We start from the raw sequence: 19,557 nt of genomic DNA on the forward strand, positions 1-19,557 counted from the left end.
AATCATCTAATTTATCCTTACAACCACCTTGTGACTGCTTATTACCACTACCATTTTACATATAAGGGGGCTGAGGTTTGGAGAGATTAAGTAATTTACTCAAACTCATATAGCAGATAAGTGTCAGGACCTTATCACTAATCTCATTTCAAGCTCCAGGGCCTATGCATTATAGCATTGTAGTTAGGAGCTCTGATTCTGAATTCCAAACCCAGTTCCACCACACAACTGTGTGACCTTCAGCAAGTGTCCTAACCTTTCTGTGCTTTAGTTTTCTGATCTGATTATCAATATATACTTCCTAGAGCTACAAGGATAAAAGAAGTTAGTTCATGTAAAGTGCTTGGCATGCTTGGCATAGTGCCTGACACAGAAAACATTCAATAAATGTTGACTATGATTGTTATGATTATTACCAAATAGATGGGCTGATGGCCCTTAGTCCTAATTTTCTAAGATTCTAGAAGAGAAGCCAAGGCCAATCCTCCTTCCTAGCCTATCCTAGTTGATCTCAATTCTTAGGACCAGCCTCTCTCTTCTGGTTTTCCCCATTACAAAACATGGGTAAAAACAGACTTATAGTTTCTTGTCTCTGGTCTTCACAATCACAACTGGCCTGGGTTGTAGTCTGATTTTGGCCAACTTACTGCCTGTGTGGCCCTTGACAAATCATTTAAACTCTTTATACTTTCTTTTTTTAAGCCATTTAAACTTTTCTTATCTGTAAAAAGGGGGAAGTAACAGTGTCTCCCTCATTTGGATGCTAAGATTTATAGAACTTTATAGTTTACAAAGTATTTTCACAAAGATCCCATTTGATTTTCACAACAAGTAACAAATGGCAAATTGGGGGCTCCGAATAAATAGTGAATCCACTAATTCTGTCAGCAAGTATTGGTGAGTGTCTTCCCTGATGCAGTTGCTGTGCTAGCATTGATGAACAGCGATAGATGATGCAGACAGTGAACAATAGTGAACCAGACAGATGGGATGTGTGCTTTCACAAAGCTCACATTCTAGAAGAGGAAACAGATAAAACCAAGTAAACAAATAACTACACATTATGGTAAAGGTTTTGAAGGAAATAAACAAGGATGTGAATTACAAGGAGAAGGGGGCAAGGTAAAGCCTACTTTAGTTAGGATGATCCACACTCTAATGAAGTAATAAAAATGAAGTCTTGACAGAGTTCCAAAATATGAAAGAGGTGATATTCCAGAGTAAGGCTCCAGACCACTTTATGCAGAACTTACAAAAGGAAATAGCTATGAATATGCTAGGCATCCCTTAAAGTCCCAGTGCCACTGTAGGATTAAAAAAGATTCAGAGTGAGGAGGAATAAGGATATGTGAGGAGGTTTTCTTGGGAGAGATTTTTGCCAAGCTATGAATTCCACAGTTTGGGGGTTATCATCTAAACACAAGCCAATGAAGTGGGCTTTCAAGTCCTTCCTGAAAGCTTGATATATGTTTCTTCAGTTGGTGATCAGCAAAAGGTAGGAATGTTCATTTCTTTGGAGAAACCACATTGCCATCTGCTAGGGTACATTCCATCAGAACTCAACAGACTGGTATCAGTATACTTTACAATATCTGGGTCATTCAGTCTTGAATAACAGTATGCGTGGGCCACTCAGGTTGCAACCTAAGATGAGCCACACCAAACCCTGATCCTTTCCACAGTCTCTATCACACCACTTCCACTGTGATGATGATCAGGTTTCACATCCTTCTAGCCCAGTATATTGGATATCTCTTGTGCACTGCTTTGAATACTCTTGGCCTTACACTCTTATTCTTAGTCTAATCATTGCTATAGCAACCAGCTTCTATCAGGCATCTACTAGCTTAGCACAAGTTAAGGCTCTTGTCAGAGCCTTGTCTTGGACTGTACCCCAGTACCCTCCACCTCTCACTTTTGCCTCAGGGCTTCTCTGTGCATCTAGAAACTCCCACAAGAGCCACCACCCACTGATGCATGCTCAAATGAAAAGCACTGGAGAACTGATGCTTGGTGGGGCAATGCTTGACAACAGAATTCAAAGGCTGGCAGATATATGCTTCCATCTTCCATTCCTCAGGAAGGGGGTTCTGACAGCATTCCATAAAGCTTCTCAGAAAATCTTGAGGATTGAGCAAATACCACCCCTTGCAATGGTTAATTCAATAGCCCATATGCATATTGATTCCCCTTTCTTCCCTGTTCATTCCTGAATAAATCACTCATATAACAACCTCATCTAAGGCTCTGTTTTGGAAGAACTCAGACTAAGACATCTGTGACTCGGCCTCAGCTCCTGATCTTCTCTGAGCAAGTGCTTGAACATCACAAATACACATACATAACATACACATACACACATCTCAAGAATAAACAATAATATACAAGCATAATGAAATCTAAAGTCAAACAAAAAATATTCCTCCCCCAAAAGCCCAAAGTCTTTAGAAAACTAGCTCTTCTAAAGCATGCCCCCAACTGCCATTGCTAAACAGAAGTGTTTGTCTCAAGATAAAACATGTATATTCAGGTGCCTTCAAGGTTTTCCCTAAGAACCATTGATGATAATTTGTTTTACATTTGCATAACTCAAAAGGCTTGAGATGACCAAATGTAAATTTCATGCCTTCACTTCTTGGGTGGCTAAAAACTGTTTATAGCATTTAAAATCGCTATTTTCTTTTCCAGTTTCTTGCTTTTAAGGTTACAGGAAATCTTGGGGTGTCCAATCTCAACTAGGTCACCCTCGGGCAGGTTATATTTCACATGGCTTGAGTTTGAACTTCCAAATTACTTTTCTCGTGTGGTGAAGTGCCTCAAGATTCACAGAAGGATGCACAGCTAGCTGCAAGGAATACTGGTTACTATATCCTTTATGCAGGGTGGTTTTGTGCCTGGGAAAAAAGGGAAGAGTCCAAGATGTCGCAGACCTAGCAGTTTCTGCCATTGCCATCTACAACGGCCCCTCCCCAACTCCAGTCCGAATTTGAAACGCTAGTACTAAATAGGCATGTCAGCCATGCCCAGGAACAAACTTTCTAGGAGGACAAATAAAGTCTCAACTTCAGTCAGGGCTCTAAGCGAAGTAGGCGGCAAGTAAAGCCTCCAAGCCGTTTCTGAAACCCATTCGCACAGCAGTGCAAGCAGATCCCAACGTCTAGGAACGCCAGCTCTGGTCTAAAGAAGTTATTTCCGGAGCTGGCGCCCGGAGCCGGGAATGCCCCGGAAGTATTTCCCTGTGGTCCTACGTGGGAAAGATGGCGGCGATGCAAGTGGCCGAGTCGCTGCCGGGCGGGCAGGCGCGAGACGTTCCACGAGAGCCACCGCCCGAGCAGGGCAGTGGGTTCCGCTGCTTATCGGCCAGGCTCTGCGCCCTCCGTCCTGACGACAGCAGCTCCGCCCGCACCGAGATCCACTTGCTCTTCGACCAGCTCATCTCTGAGAACTACGGCGAGGTCGGCGGCGTGGCCCCGGAGGTAGGCGGCCTGCTGGGTCGGGAGGACTCGGGCCACGCCTGCTCGCCCCGGCCCCACCCTCAGAGACCCGGGCTGGCAGCTCCCGCCGGCCTCTCCTGGCCTCTCCTGGCTTCTCTCGGCACCGCTTCGCATTACTTAGTTCCAGGCATGCTTGCTCCCTCCGACTGTGGCAGTCTCTGCCCTCCTCTGTCTGGAAGACCCCGCAGTGCTTGGCAAACTCGGCATCTTTCAAAACGCCACTGATGACTTCTGCTCTGGTAACACCGCAGGTGTCATTTGGTCCGCCCCTCGCCTCCGCTCCACTCTCTGCATACAAAAACACTTTGTATATAAAATTCACTGTTACCATTTACTAAGTAATGGAACTCGGACCGTCACGTACTATATACCGCGCACGGTTCTAGGAATCTTACAACGTCGGTAATATTAGGTCTGTTTTACTGTTAAAAATACGGAGGCACATAAAGGTCCAGTGTCATATTGCTGGCGAACGGCAGCGCTAGAATTGGAGCCTAAGTCTCACATGGTCCCTGCCATTTTCTGTTCCTCCGTGCTAGCTTTTCCCTCTTTGCCTCCTCTTTAGAAGTACTTTGACTCTGAATAATAATAATAATATTCACACACATCGGGCCTTGGAGACTACTTAATGAACTCCTAGAACTCTTGACCCAGTCATACCACTGCCTACGGTGTTCAGAGGCACCTCAAACCTGACAGTTCCTAAAAATGAGTTACATTAGCTCGGCAGAGACCACTGTATCCCCAACCCGTCCCCTCCCCCCACTCAGGGAAACATGAACAGTCTGCCAAATCGCACTGGCACAAACACTGGTGCTTTCCCTTTCCCTTCTCCCGGATCTATCCACTCTGGATTCTTCAGACTCTATTTCATAAATGTTTCTCATCTCCTTTTCTGTGTTCCATTGCCAGTGCCTTAAGCCTTCAGGCAAGATGACTTTTTCCTGAACTCTCCTTAAACTTCTGCCTCCAGTCCAGCCCTTCTCCATACCATTCTTTGCTTTGCTGCTAGAGTGCTCTTTTCTTTTGTGGGAAAAAAATCTGACTAGAAAGCAAAGCTCTGATTTGGGATGATCTTCACTACATACTGTAAGTGATCAGAGCAAGTTACAGAACAGTTCATGCATGCAGTGTGACACCAGTATAGGGTGAGGAGCGTGTTTAACAGACTGTGTATATTTATAGATGTAAAGCGTTCACAACAACAAATGGAAGAGTTGACAACAACAGAATAGTGTGTATCACTAGGGAGTGGAGTGGAATTCGGGGAGGACTCGGGAACTTTTGCTCTATTGGTATAATTTGATATTTTTACGTCAAAAATATGTGCTTTTCCAGTCTCCCATCACTTCTTTTGTGCCCTGTGTACAGTCATTTAAAACCTGCTCTTCCACAAGCTTCTACTAGTGTTTCACACCTACTGGTGTTCCAGGTTTTGCACACTCCATTCCCTTTGCTTGTGGCGTCTTTCGTTGCTTTGTATGTCTGGCAGATTTTTAAGTCATCCTTCAGATCATTCCAGGTTATGCTTAAAAATCACCTCTGTAACTGGGGCGCCTGGGTGGCGCAGTCGGTTAAGCGTCCGACTTCAGCCAGGTCACGATCTCGCGGCCCGTGAGTTCGAGCCCCGCGTCAGGCTCTGGGCTGATGGCTCAGAGCCTGGAGCCTGTTTCCGATTCTGTGTCTCCCTCTCTCTCTGCCCCTCCCCCATTCATGCTCTGTCTCTCTCTGTCCCAAAAATAAATAAAAAACGTTGAAAAAAAAAATTAAAAAAAAAAATCACCTCTGTAAGACCTCCTTAATTACCATTTCCCCATAGAGTTTGTACTTAATTCTTTCAACATTTAATTCACTTTAATGTTTTGTGAGTATTTCTAGATAATGAGCTCTTTGAAGTTCAGGAATATGTTTGTTCACCTTTGGATTCCAAAGATCTAACACATAATAGGTGCTCCAGACTTTTAATTCAGTAAATGTCTATAGAGGAATGAATGGTGTGATTTGCAAATAGATTCCCCGCTTTTTTTTTTTTTAGAATTACCTAATTTTACATTAAACTTATACACGTGTCACTGCTGATTTTCCCAGTGGCCTTGAAAATATGGTTTGCTTGCTTTCTGTTTTCTTTTTCAAGATGGGAATGAATGAGTTTTATTTTTTAATTAAAAAAATTAATTCCAGTATGTTAATATACAGTGTTGTATTAGTTTCAGGTGTACAATATAGTGATTCAACAATTCCGTATATCACCCAGTGCTCATCATAACAAGTACACTCCTTAATCCCCATCACCTGTTTCACCCATCCCTCCCTACCCACCTCCCTTCTGGTAACCATTAGTCTGTTCTCTATAGTTAAGAATCTGTTTCTTGGTTTGTCTCTCTCTTTTTTTTCCCCTTTGCTTGTTTGTTTTGTTTCTTCAATTCCACAGATGAGTGAAATCATATGATATTTGTCTTTCTATTATTTTGCTTAGCATTATACTCTGTAGCTCCATCCATCCAGGTCATTGCAAATGGCAAGATTTCATTCTTTTTTATGGCTGAGTAATATTCCACTGTGTGTGTGTGTGTGTGTGTGTGTGTGTGTGTGTGTATACACCACATCTTCTTTATCCATTCATCTGTTGATGGACATGGGCTGCTTTCATACTTTGGCTATTGTAAATAACGCTGCTGTAAACATAGGGGTGCATGTATCCCTTTGAATTAGTGTTTTTGTATCCTTTGGGTAAATACCCAGTAGTGCAGTTGCTGGATCTTAGGGTAGTTCTATTTTTAACTTTCTGAAGAGCCTCCATACTGTTTTCCACAGTGGCTGCACCAGTTTGCATTCCCACCAACAGTGCACGAGGGTTCCTTTTCCTTCATATCCTTGCCAACACCTGTTGTTTCTGGTGTTTTTTATTTTAACCATTCTGACAGGTGTGACGTGATATCTCATTGTAGTTTTGGTTTGCATTTCCCTGATGGTAAGTGTTGTTGAGCATCTTTTCATGTGTCTGTTTGCTTACTTTTTGGTATTTTTAACTTCGGTGTGTGTTTTTATATTCTGGAAGCCTCTCTTTGGCTATTTCATTGCACTCTCTACGTATGTAGAGACTCTGGAGTTTTTAGACTGACAAAAACCATATTGTGTCTTTTCCTTCTTTTTAGCACATCCCACTTCTGTGCTATCATTTAATTTTCTTCCTACTTCCTGCCTCACATTTCATCTTTCCTCATTTTGAGTGTGAACATTGCCTTTCATTTTTCTGTTTGGCTGTGTTTGGGGGGCAGGGGTTGCTTCTTTACTTGACTAATAAATAGCCATATCACCTTTCATTGTTTTTTGTTTTTTTTGTTTTTTTGGTAGGATGTCAGTGCTCTTCTTGTCCAAGCTTGCCGACTGGTGCCTCTTAATCAGAATCATCTTGTCAGCAAAGTGTCTCAACTTATCCACCATTTACTTAACAGATTACAGGTAATCATGTGCATAACTTTAGAATTTATCATGAACTAAATAAGTACCTTTGAAATGCTACATCTGTGCTAGGTGCGATGGGCTGATCTTTTGAGAAATTAGAAGAAGCACTTCCTTACTAGGGATGATATTAAATATAATTCTGACCAAAAAAATTATTCTGCGCAATTCTAGAAATTTGTCCATTAGAGTTACCCCTTTCTGTTTGGTTCAAGAAAGCAATATCATTGAGTCCCCCAGGTCTTAGAATTTTTCATGGAAGATGTATTTGACCAAGATATATCTAAGAATAAGTTGAAACAATCTACTACTCCTTTCCTACCAATATGTTTTCCCCTTTCCCATTTTTGTGGTCCGCTTTTGATCTTCATAAACATAAGTAGCTTGGGAGCAAGAGGACACTAGATAGAAAGACCCTTGGGGCGCCTGGGTGGCTCAGTCGGTTAGGCATCCGGCTTCAGCTCAGGTCATAATCTCACGGTCTGTGAGTTCAAGCCCCGCGTCGGGCTCTGTGCTGACAGCTCAGAGCCTGGAGCCTGTTTCAGATTCTGTGTCTCCCTCTCTCTCTGACCCTCCCCTGTTCATGCTCTGTCTCTCCCTGTCTCAAAAATAAATAAACATTAAAAAAAAATTTTTTTTTTTTTAAAAGATAGAAAGACCCTTGTTATTTATAACAAGGTCCGTGCTGTAGCTCTCCTTTCTCCAGAATGTTTTCAGTTTGCTAAATAAATCTCATATCTTTTTAGGAACAGTTCAGACATTGAGGCTGTTACCATAAGATGCCACATGAGGATGTGAATGTAGTTAGCACAAAATTTACAATTAGCACTATGTAACCTTTTGGCTGCTTTTGGCTGCAAGAAACAGAAAAGTCAACCTAGAACAGCTTAAAAACAAATTTTTTTTTAAATTATATCATACCACAACCCCCAAGAGAGGCACTCCAGGGGCACTTTATGAGAAACTTCCTGACATTTTTCCATTCTGCTATCGGTGTATGGGCTGTCCTCAGCTAGCATCTCTCCTAGTCAAGATGGCTGCCTCAATTCCAGGCATTCCATGTGAAATAAATAAATAACCCCCAGCAGAAGCAAAAAAATGATTTATTTTGTGTCTCTGTAAGAATGAGGCATGTTGTCGGGGCACCTGGGTGGCTCAGTCGGTTGAGCATCCGATTTCAGCTCGGGTCATGATCTCACAGTCTGTGAGTTCAAGCCCTGCGTCGGGCTCTGTGCTGACAGCTCAGAGCCCAGGGCCTGCTTCAGATTCTGTGCCTCCCTCTCTCTCTGACCCTCCCCGATTCATGCTCTGTCTCTCTCTGTCTCAAAAATAAATGTTATAAAAAATTAAAAAAAAAAAAGAATGAGGCATGTTGGGGCGCCTGGGTGGCTCAGTCGGTTGAGTGTCCGACTTCAGCTCAGGTCATGATCTCACGGTCCGTGAGTTCGAGCCCCGCGTCAGGCTTTGTGCTGACAGCTCGGAGCCTGGAGCCTGCTTCAGATTCTGTGTCTCCCTCTCTCTCTGCCCCTCTGCCTTCATGCTCTGTCTCTATCTCTGTCAAAAATAAATAAACATTAAAAAAAATTTAAAAAAAAAGAATGAAGCATGTTGTCCCCTCATTCTCCATCAGACCTCCCCTCATATCTGGCTGGGGAGACCTAGGTCTGATCAAGGGAATAGTATTACCATGGGTGACTGAAACCAGGGGTTAACCTTGACTGTACATTAGAATCAACTGCAGGGCTTAAGCTCCCTAGATGATTACACTGTGCAGCTCAACTTTTATATCAGGGTTTCCCAATCTCGACACTTACTGACATTTTGGATTGGATGATTCTTAGTTGTAGGGCGGCTCTCCTGTGCATTGTAGGATTTTAGCAGCATCCTTGGCTTCTACCTTAGAAGGCAATAGCATCCCTCTGATTGTGACAGTCAAAACTGTCTACAGACATTCCCATTTCCTTGGGAAATAAGATTTCCCCTGGTAAAGAACCAGTATCTTAGCTAATTAGGATTTACCCTCAGGTCCCATGTGCAAGAGGTGACTTGCCAGCAAGGAGAGAGGAGATGAGTGCTGATAGGTAAGCAGTGTCTGCTACCTGTGACGTCCTAAATGAAATGAGGCTGTTTTCAAGTTCAGAATTTTTCACACTGGTACCATAGCTTCTGAAGGTTTACTGTTCTCAGATGTATTACCTTTGTAGCACTGGCAATTGGAAAAGTTCCTGATCACAGATGGTACCTACAGCCCTTAATCAACTTTCTAGCTTTTGATGACAGTTTATCTCAGTTATTCATTAATTGATACTTCGATTAGCCTCCTTTGTCCCAACACGATTATAAACTTGATGACAAGTATATGCAGTCTCTTCCCATTGTATGCTCCACATCATAGTGAGACATAGTAGCTATTTAGCAGGCATTTATATTCATAGTGTGTTTGTTGAGCATTTATGATGTAGAGAAGGCCATTTCAGTGGCTTGAGTCTTACGTATCTGTGTATTTACAGCTACCAGTATCTGGTTGGCTCCAGGAAAAGCTGCAGGGACTTTGCCAGGCTCTATTTTGAGTGGAGGGAGTAAAGGGGAGGAAGTGAGCAAGGCCCTGGGACAAGGAGAAGGCCCTGTCTTGATCAGACATTCAAGGCCTTTAAAGCTGATCTTTCTGACACCAAAAAGATGGACACATGTGCCCTTTCTTTCATAGCCTGGTTCAGATGAGCATACATGTCTGAAAAAGATAAAAGTATTTTTTCTTACAAGTTAGATGATGCATATTTTTTCCTGTATTCATAGGTGATTGTTGATGAACAAAACCTGGATTTCCTGTTGGCATATACTATTTCTGCTATTCAGCAGTGTAGTTCCTGGACACACATGGAGATTCTCCAAGCCCTGGCAGCTCTGGTTTACTGCAATGGCTCAAAATGTCAAAAGGTAGTTTAAACTGTGTTCTGCCTTTCCTTCCAAAGGTTAGGAACACAGGCTCTGAACCAATAGACTCGTGCTCAGGTTTCCATCCTGTCATTAATGAGATGTGTGACCTTGGTCGACCCTTACTCAACCACCCTGAATCTCATTTCTTCATGTATACGGTAGATCCTTTGAGGATGAGGTGAGACAGTCCTTGTAAAGTGCTTGGCACTCGCTAAACATGAACCGCTATTGTTATCGTCATCCTTCAGTGTGCACCCAAGACTGAAGAGCTTCAGCAGCTACCTGGGCTGAGAGTGATGATCGCTACTGGTGTTTCAGGGCACATCTTTGCATGCCCATCTGAAAGATTTAGCTGCTAAAAGATTTAGCTAGCAGCTAGTCTTTTGGGACTTAACCGCCCATTAGTTAAAAAAAATGACACCCACCTAAAGAGTAATAATTTTCCAAGAAGCCTTTTCTGATGCACGTTAGCTGTTATTTTGTTCTAGTACCTCCCAGACTTGCTCGGCAAGGACGGGATTTTGATGAAGTTGAGTGACTCGGCTCAGCCTGACCCTGAAGCTAGGAGAGCTGCAGTGCACTGCATGGCAAACTTGTGTCTCAGGTATGTGAGTCCGGCCACATCTCCTGGCTGTGATGAGACAGGGCCTCTCGTGTCTGAAGCCAGAGCCAACTTAGAAAAATAACCTACTTTGTGTTTCCCATGTTCCTTGCTAATAAGATCATCGTATATTGTTTATTTTAGTGGTATTTGTTTAAAAAGGTAAAGTAAAGGAAAAAATAGACTAGGATCTTCTCCCTAAAATAGGGAAAGAGCAGTACATACGCAATATGTCAAGGTTTTGTTTTCTGTTGATACAAATTCTAACCATATTAAGTCTTCTAGAAGGATATAGTCATGAATTTAAGCTTTGTTGAGGCCTCTATCGAAGCCAATTTCTTCTAATAAAATGGAACCAATCCCATCCACCAAATTGTAGATTTGTGCAATGGAAACTGAGGAGCACAGACTTGAACCGATGTATCTTATCTCCCCATTGTGGTGTTGTCCAGTGGGGAGGAGTCGGGCTCAGCTGTGTGATTCTAGCCAGACAAGACCTGTGTGCATTGTTTCCCTCTACACATTGAAAAGTAGAGCTAAAAAAAGATTTCTTTCTCCATACTTCTTCCACTACAAACTTCTGTAACTTTTCCCTGTGGAAACCCCTCTTCCTTCTTGGTATTCATTCCAGCCATGTGCTGTTCCACAGCCGTAGTTACTTACCCGAAGTGCACAGTCTTCCTTAATACAGTTTCATCTGAAGGTACATTCCAACTCCACTAGTCTGTATTACTGCTATTTTTAATTCTTATTCTTTTGCAAGCCCCATTTCAAAGGAGACTGAGTTTGAGTTACTTTCTCTGTATGTGTTTTAGTGTACCAGGACAGCCATACTTGGAGGAACCCTACCCAAATATCTGCTTCCAGGCTTTCTTGACCACTTTACAGTCTCCAAAATCATCTGATATGGATGATATCACGTTTTGCATGGTAGGTGGGGCTACCACTAATCTTGTGAATGTTACAGATGTGTCTAGAAGCAGTAGTCGAACAGAAGTTGTGACTAAAGAATATAATTTGGTTGCTGAATCAGTTTTGTCTGGAGATAAAGGCATAAGTGAGATATTTATAACCTGCAAAGATGGAAATCATATCTTTCAGGTTTAAATTACAAAACAGTTTCTGTTTGTTTTGTGGTTCTAGATTTTTGAAGAAAAGTATTTTTTCCCCTCCTGACTATAAAAGCAATACAGTTTCAGACTAGTAACAGTCTTTTAGATGGAAGGGAAAGGAGTAGATTTCAACAATATCTGCAGTATTACTTCTTTTTAAAAACTCTGATGCAGATATGGCAATTTGTTAACATGCTTTAAATTCAGAGTGACACATTTCAAAACTTACAGATCTGAGGTAGTGAAAGTTCCCTATAGTTCCCTGCTCAGATATAACCACCTGGAACAATTTGTTCTACATGCCCCTAGACATTTTTTTCTGTATATAAATGACTATATTTTATAATTTTTCAGTGGGATCATATTAAATATGCTGTTTTTTACCACTGTATCTCCTTTTTAAAGTTAATATTTCTTGGGCATCTTTTCAGTACCTATTAATGTACCTCATGCATTTCTAACTGCTGTAGCTGGGAGACATTGGGCAAGTTACTTAACTTCTTGAGTCTCCATGTACTTTTTCTCTCAAATGGGACGAATGATACAGTTACATGAGCGGTATATGAAATATATCATTTAAAGTGCTTGGCAGATGCTTCCTGTTATTATGATTGAGTTTGCCATGTAGCAGAGGGCTAGCTTCTTACATAATGATTGTCATAACAGATGGACATTGAAGTTTCTTCAGTGTTTCCACTATTTCAGAAAAAGGCTATGTTCCACATCCTCTCTGTGTGGGGAGTGTTTTTTAAGGACAGTATCTTTTTTTTTAAAGTTTTATTTATTTACGTGATCTCTACAGCCAACATGAGGCTTGAACTCACAATCCTGAGATCAAGAGTTGGATGCTCTACCAACTAAGCCAGCCAGGCACCCAAGGACTATTTCTTAATGAGAATGCTGAGTCAAAAGATCGATCTTGATCAGAATTGCCCTCTAGAAACCTGTTCCCACATACATTCCTTTGACTTTAATAACTAGTGAGGCTGCTGTATCATAGAGATTCCCCGCTTCCAATCTCTGCTGCCACTTTTCCATCCCTGTCACCTCCTTCCCACTACACACCTCCTGTTTTTTTTTCCTCCTTGCTCACCATTTGTACATGCTAGCTTATAAACATGTACAGTAAGACCACTCTTTTCAGTGAGAACACTCTGTTCTTCTGGAAAATAATTAGTAGTTCATCACATCTCTCCTCTAGATCTTCTTTCTTTTCCCCTGTTGCATGATTTTTTTCATCATTGAAAGACTTCTTCATCCTAGGTGGTGCTAGGAGGCCGACCCCTGGATAACCAAATTTTCTGTACCTTTTAACTTGGCCTCTTTTCTCCCCCAGTTGTTACAAAATGCATTGAAAGGTATACAGTCTCTTCTCAATGGGGGTAAGATGAAACTGACACAGACCGAGGAACTTGGAGCTCTTCTGGCTGTGCTAAAGGTAAGTGCTCATCGCGATGAGTGTCTTTCCTGCTCAGACCCCAGGCATAGGGACCACTTTATGTCATTTCTCTAAAGCTAGCTTTTGGGCAGTATATATTAGGAGATCGTTCAAATGTTCATATGTACGGATATGTCAAATTAAGAACTGAAAACAGTAAGCTGTGCTTTAAGTAAATTCATCAAAATTCTAAAACTTGACGTATGAATCTTCACTTAGGAAGGAAATAGCTTATGATCTGTAGACAATTTAATTGTAGATCCTCTTAAACCTGTTTGTACTTGAAAGAGGAACCAGGGCTTCTCTTTGGCTCTTGGCCCACATAAGTAGACAGGCCAGTCAGATGGCAATTAGTAGGCTGCCTCCTTTCGTTTCTGAGCCTGCTGGTCGGTGGGAAGGTTCCTCTCTGGGGACCCACCTTTCAGGTCAGCCAGGAAGTGGCCTCGGGTCAAAGCCATTTTTAACTTACCTTGATCGTGACTAAAACTTTAAATCTTTCCCTGTCCCATCTCCCATATAGACAGCTAGATGTGGACATGGATAAGTGAAATAAAAATGATAGATTGTTTAAAAAAATCATAGATAAAATAATCGGATAAAACAGGTTGGATAAATTTTTAAACTTAATAAAAATGGTAAGTAAATAAAGTAAAATCAAACTTAAACTCATCTGACCAGACCAGATCCACCCAAATGGGATTAAACTCTTCTGTAAGCCCTAAACCTTCAAGATACCAATTTTCTGTCCTTTTGAATTTCTTCAATAAGATTCTAGACATTAATCGGTTCATCGATGTGATTCAGAACATGGCAAATGATTCTGTTTTATGATTTGTTTTTGTGTGTGCGCTTCCTTCATCATCATCATCATCATCATCATCATCATCATCATCAGAAATCTATGTTTCATGGACTCCCGGGACTAAACATAGAGCTGCCCACGGTGTTATACCCCACTCCGCTTCCTCAGTATGACGGGCGGCCACCTGTCAAACCGCAGCAATCCGAATCCAACACTTCTCGACCAACTGTGGTATGCTTGTGTTTACTTAGCACGAAGTTGTGGATTGTTTTTAATTGCCTGTTATATATATTTTCTGTGATTTGCATCCCTACTTGCGCCAAAGGCTGACCTTAAATTTGATTTCAGTTTTGGTTTTTAGCATAGTAAATGTAAATTCATCAGACTGCTGAAAACACTGGTTAGAGCATCTTATATTTCTAAGAGGTCTAGGCAGTGTAAGAGCTATAGCAGCAGACATTCACTTTACGCCTGAAGCCGCACATCCTCGTTCCCCAAATGCTCGAGACCACAGGTCAACCCACTTTTTCTACAAAAGGCTACTTGGTAAATATTGTAGGTCTCTGTTACAACTGCCAGGTTTCCCAGCCTGTCCATATAGTTGCCATCTCCCTCATGTTTCCATTGGAGAACCTAGAGCATACAGATATATGGGCCACTGTATTATATCTGGACGTGTATCCGGTATTACTTATAAAATGTTTATAGTTTGAAATTCTTCTACTCATTGAGTTACTCAACATTTACTGAATACTTGCTACATCCCAGACATTATGCTAAACATTAAGGATATAGATTCTGTTTTTAGGAGTTTAGGGGAGAAACTCAGAGCCTACTTGGGATTTTCTCTCTCCCTCTGTCTTTGTCCCTCCCCCGCTTGCTCTCTCTGTCTCTCTCTCTCTCTCTCAAAACAAATAAATAAACTTTTTTTTTTTTAAAAGAATGAGTAGAGTACAAAAAGGAAGGAAAGTATTGGTTATTTTTTTCCACCAGAGGAAACAGAAGGTGCCTAGGCATAGAGGATGAGCATGTGTGCAGCCTATTTGTTAACCAGTAGTCTAGAGTGTCAGGTGCGTGCAGGAGAAGGCTGGGACAAGTAGGTAGCAGAGGCCAAATCATAAGGGTCTTTTATAGTATGCTAAGGAGTTAGTTTTTATCTTACAGGTGGCAGAGATGAAGACTCTTATATAGGGGAGTGATATGATCAGATACACATCTAGGAAACATCACTGTGGTAGCAAGTAAAAGGTGTGAGTCTGGGGCCATGTTAATAATACAAAATAGAAGTGATGAGGACCTTCCTTTCTTAAATTCAGGGGACCTTGAGAATGCAGAGGGAGGCCTAGATTCCAAAGATATTTGGATGTCAGAAAGGAAGCAGGAGAAAAGAAAGAAACTGGCTCTTACTTACTATCTACAAAGCCTCAGTGACCTAAACCGTGCATTGTATATAGTGGATTAACATCTCTCTTCTACATCTAGAGTGGTGCTAGCTATGGGTCTTATCTGGAAGAACTGAGAAAATTGTCACTCTAGTCATTTTCTATAGACTTGAAAGCTGTTGCTGCTGAATGCTTTCACAACTGTGCAAGGAAAGTGGCATTAGCCTTATACTCACAGATCAGGAACTTCAAGCTAAGTGGAAGGTGAAATGATTTGCCCACAGTCACAGAGGTAGAATTTAAACCCAGGCTACCAGTATGGCTCTGTTGTACATACGTAATGCCTTGTTTCCTGTAGTCCAGTAGGGTGTGTGTAAGCACTTAGCACAGCACCTGACACACAGAGTATTAAGTAAGTGCCATTTTTTTCTCCTCTCCTCTTTTCTTCTTTCTTCAGACTACATGTTGGGGACATATTTAGTAATTATCAAATGAGAAAGTACCAATAGCTCTCATATGTATGTTTTCATTTGCTCCTAAAATCAGAATAAAAAGAAGAAATCAAAAGTAAAATCAAGGAAAATCCATCAAGAAGAGGAAGAGGAAGAATCCAGTGGTGAAAGAGAAGCAGCCCCCATCACTGGCTCAGGCAAAGAGAACCTGTGTGAGGGGAGCACTCCCTGCTCCTCCTCCCTGGGAGTCCGAAGTTTGCCTGTAGAGGGAAGCAGCATGGCAGGAAGAGACCGAGTCTCCACCCCCTTCCGTTCTGCCAGTTGGAAAAAGGTCAGCAGTAGTGAGTCTGACTATTCGGATGCTGAAGGAGGCATGCAGAGTAAAATGAGGTAGTAGTATTTTGTTATGTTGTTACGCCTTATAATCTCAGGTGTACATAAGTTAATAACTTTGCTTAAAAACCTGACTGCTACACAAGATTTAATTTGAAGATTCATTTATGCTGGGCTTTGTGTCACTCTACATCTGCCTTGTCCCCTTCATCTGCCTTTGTACATGTTGTTCCTCTGCCTGGAATTTTCTTCCACTTTGTGTGCCTTCTTATTAACCACTACTCCACTTTGGTATGAGCTCAGCAATCATGTCCTCTGAGAAGCCTTTTCTTACTAGCACCCCTGCTCCCCAATTCTGGCTTTGGTGCCTTCTTTGTGACCCTTTGATGTATCTCCATCTTAGCATCGATCAAAATGCCCTGCAGTTATCTCTTTAACTGTCCGTCTGTCTCTGCCCCTCGCAGGCTCCTTGGGGGCAGGGCGGGCTTTATGTCTGCCAGCCTCAGCACAGTGCCTGGCACATACTCACTATTCCTGATGCCAAGCTGTTGCCCTCTTATTTTCTGTCTAGTTGTGTTTTATATTGTTTACTGTATTAACTTGTTATGTAAACAAATTGCTTTAGCATGTTTTGATTGCATTTTGAAAACTATTTTTTCAACTATCACGTTGGCATATTTACTTTTGGGTTTATTCAGAATGTTGAGTTTCTCAGTGCATCATGTGAGTTGGCTGGAATAAATAGAATTTCATGTTTGTATTTTTTAAAGACTTTTTTTCTTCCTTCTCTTGGATAGGTCTTACCAAGCCAAAGTTCGCCAAGGAGCATTAGCTTGTTTTCTTTCTACTATAAAATCAATAGAAAAAAAAGTTCTTTATGGCTACTGGTCAGCCTTTGTTCCTGATACACCCGAGCTTGGAAGCCCTCAGTCAGTGTCCCTGATGACTCTTACGTTAAAAGATCCTTCTCCAAAGGTAAGAGCACTTAAATTCTGAGCATAATACCAGGAAAGTCTTTGTTGTTTTCCCTGCCTTATCTGTTCTCATCTGAACACAGCTCTCATTACTAACAATCCAACTCCTGACTCGAGAACCACAGGACAGGCAGGAGGACAGAACACGGGCGTATGTGAGTAGCAGGCTGAGAACGCTCACACTAGGGGCCCTGCTGCCTAGGGCTTGCTTGGAGCCTGAGTGCACTGACTTGTAGCCTCTGTATCCCTTTGGAGCTGCACTGAGACAGCCGTGGTTCTTTCCCTTTTATGGGAATGTTGATTGCCATGGGATTTATAATAGGAAAAAATCAAAAGCAGTTTAAACACTCAGTGGAATATCTTGGTCCATAATGGTTACGAAGAATACGTAAAGCTTAGAAAAATGTCTATGATAAGAACACATAAGAAAACTTGTGGGTGACCCTTCAAAAGTTCTTACAGGGTGAAAAAAATAAACAGGCCTCAGTTAAGCACAAAAATTTCAAACATCCAATATCCTGAGTAGTTATACCAGCAGGAAATTTTCGATTAACTGAATCAGTAGCAAATGAGAACCTGCAAGAAAAATGGAAAATAAGGGGTAACAAATAAGTCAGTACTGAAGCCATTCTTGTAAGTGAAAGGAAAAATACTATAAAGGTTAAAAAATACATACATTTGAAAAGCCTCCCAAATAAATAAATAAATAAATAAATAAATAAATAATAAAAAATTAAAAAAAGAAAAGAAAAGCCTCTGCTTTTCTGCTGCGGGGAGCTGCCGGCAGGAGCTGAGGAGATCGTCCTATGGAGCAAGTGGCAGGCTAGGTAAACCACCCGCACTGCAGCTGCCCAGCCAAGGGGACAGCAAACGTATGAGTTTGGGATATGAGTACAGAGAGGTTATGGAGTTGGATTTCATGAAAGTGGATTGAAATCTGTGTCATGGTGTTTATGTCTTTATAGTTTTTAATGTTTACATTTGCCTTAGAGTGCCATGAGAAATTTTACATGCTGCAAAGTGGTCCTCCTTGATTTGGGTACCTTTTACAAGACCAGTGCTCTAACCCCTGAGCTATGGAGCCTTGGGTACCTTTTAGATATGGTCTTGCTCTTTAACTTTGATGAATGCAATGCAAGAAATGTGATGAAAAGGAAATGTATAGAACTTCCTTCTGGAGATGTCCTAGCTCCAGGACATGAAGGTCCTGGAGAAATGGAAAAGCAGTCATCATTTGTAGGATTTAGAAAGATCAAAGTAATGAGTAGAACTTGTCAGTTCCATGTAATGGCAAGTGAAATGATTGTAGCCAGAAGCTTTGTCACAGGTTTTAGGTTAGAAAGGTGTAAAGAAGTGTGATCATGGTCCACAGTGAGCCTTAGTACACACCTCTGCAAACTGTCCCTGTGCACCAAGACACGTGCTAGAAGCAAGTGTTGTGGTCGGTGATGTCAATGAGAGAGACTTTTTACAAAGACTCCTAGAAAGTTGTGTGCAAAACTTAAAAGTTCACATAAATGCAATGGAGCAGCAGTCGTTGATCAGAGCTAGATTAAAAGGTACAGTCATGTGTAAAAGCTGAGTGGTCATCTGCTCAAAGTCTCGTTGTAAGTATAGAGTTGGATGCCTGAAGTTTCTCTTAGGATGAAACATGACAGTAGTGCATCTTGCTGAAGTGCACAGTGATGACAGTTTCAAGTTCATGGCAGCTCTGGTATGACCTAGGGTAGATTCAACTGGAAGCACAGTTTTTACTGATATGCTGAGAAACTTTCCAAAGAAAAACGGACAGAAGGAAGGGGACTGGACTCTTCATTCAGAACACTGGCAATAGATTACTTTCAGGAAATTGCAGTATGAAATGCTAGAATGATTAATTCCAAAGGAGAAAACTTAGAAATTTCCTTTAGGATTTGGCAGTGGGCAGTACTTGGGAAATGGTCATATTTTTACATGTTGGAAATGTGCTTCAGAAAGCACATCCTGTATGTTTCCAGATGGCACAGAGCAAATTATCAATAAAAATACCATGACTAATTTATGAATTTCTTCTATAGGATTTCTTTGGGTGTTAAAAAGGTAGATTATGTGGCTATAGCAAGACTTGATCTAGGGAACAAACTATGGGACAAACTTTCTTGGTACCTTGAGAACTATCCCGATTTTCAAATTTCATGATTTTTTATTTCTCTTTTGGAGAGCTATGAAATGTGGAAACAAATCAAAATCTAGAGTAATGCCCTATAAGGAAAGAGAATAAAGCAGGTTTGTAACTATCATGGACTGGTAGGTAATCGGGTTTTCCCTTATATGGCTGACCAAGAACAGATGGCCTTGGCTTGGATATCTCCAAATCCAGAGACCCCGACACAGCGTTCAAATGCCCCCACCCTAAAGGCAACCAACTTTAGGAGTGTGATCAAATAAAGTTAACCTTGAACATGTGTGCAGAATAATCAGTCCTGGGACAAAGCTAAAGAAGGGAACAACCAAGTACATTGAAACCTCACTGCTACCCACTCCCAGCCATGACTTCTTTATCATCCTCCCAGAAAGATTGAGACCAAACA

General features: G+C 41.5%; 1 protein-coding gene across 4 annotated transcripts in view; it reads left to right on the top strand.

The window, feature by feature from the left end:
* The first annotated feature begins 3,072 nt into the window (after positions 1–3,072).
* Positions 3,073–19,557, top strand: part of HEATR6 (HEAT repeat containing 6) — a 34,814-nt gene continuing 18,329 nt past the window's right edge. Inside the window, exons 1-9 of one of the 4 annotated variants that reach the window (XM_042915192.1) lie at positions 3,073–3,476; positions 6,849–6,956; positions 9,753–9,893; positions 10,382–10,497; positions 11,310–11,424; positions 12,943–13,044; positions 13,940–14,077; positions 15,775–16,070; positions 16,811–16,988. In XM_042915192.1, coding sequence (XP_042771126.1) covers positions 3,258–3,476; positions 6,849–6,956; positions 9,753–9,893; positions 10,382–10,497; positions 11,310–11,424; positions 12,943–13,044; positions 13,940–14,077; positions 15,775–16,070; positions 16,811–16,988 — 1,413 coding nt within the window. In that variant the 5' untranslated portion in view covers positions 3,073–3,257. Of the gene's footprint in view, positions 3,477–3,551; positions 3,746–6,848; positions 6,957–9,752; positions 9,894–10,381; positions 10,498–11,309; positions 11,425–12,942; positions 13,045–13,939; positions 14,078–15,774; positions 16,071–16,810; positions 16,989–19,557 lie in introns of those variants that run through there. The other 3 variants (XM_042915193.1, XM_042915194.1, XM_042915195.1) reach the window with 3 other exon arrangements.

Source organism: Panthera leo, chromosome E1, assembly GCF_018350215.1.
Source record: "Panthera leo isolate Ple1 chromosome E1, P.leo_Ple1_pat1.1, whole genome shotgun sequence".
Classification (NCBI taxonomy): Eukaryota; Metazoa; Chordata; class Mammalia; order Carnivora; family Felidae; genus Panthera; species Panthera leo.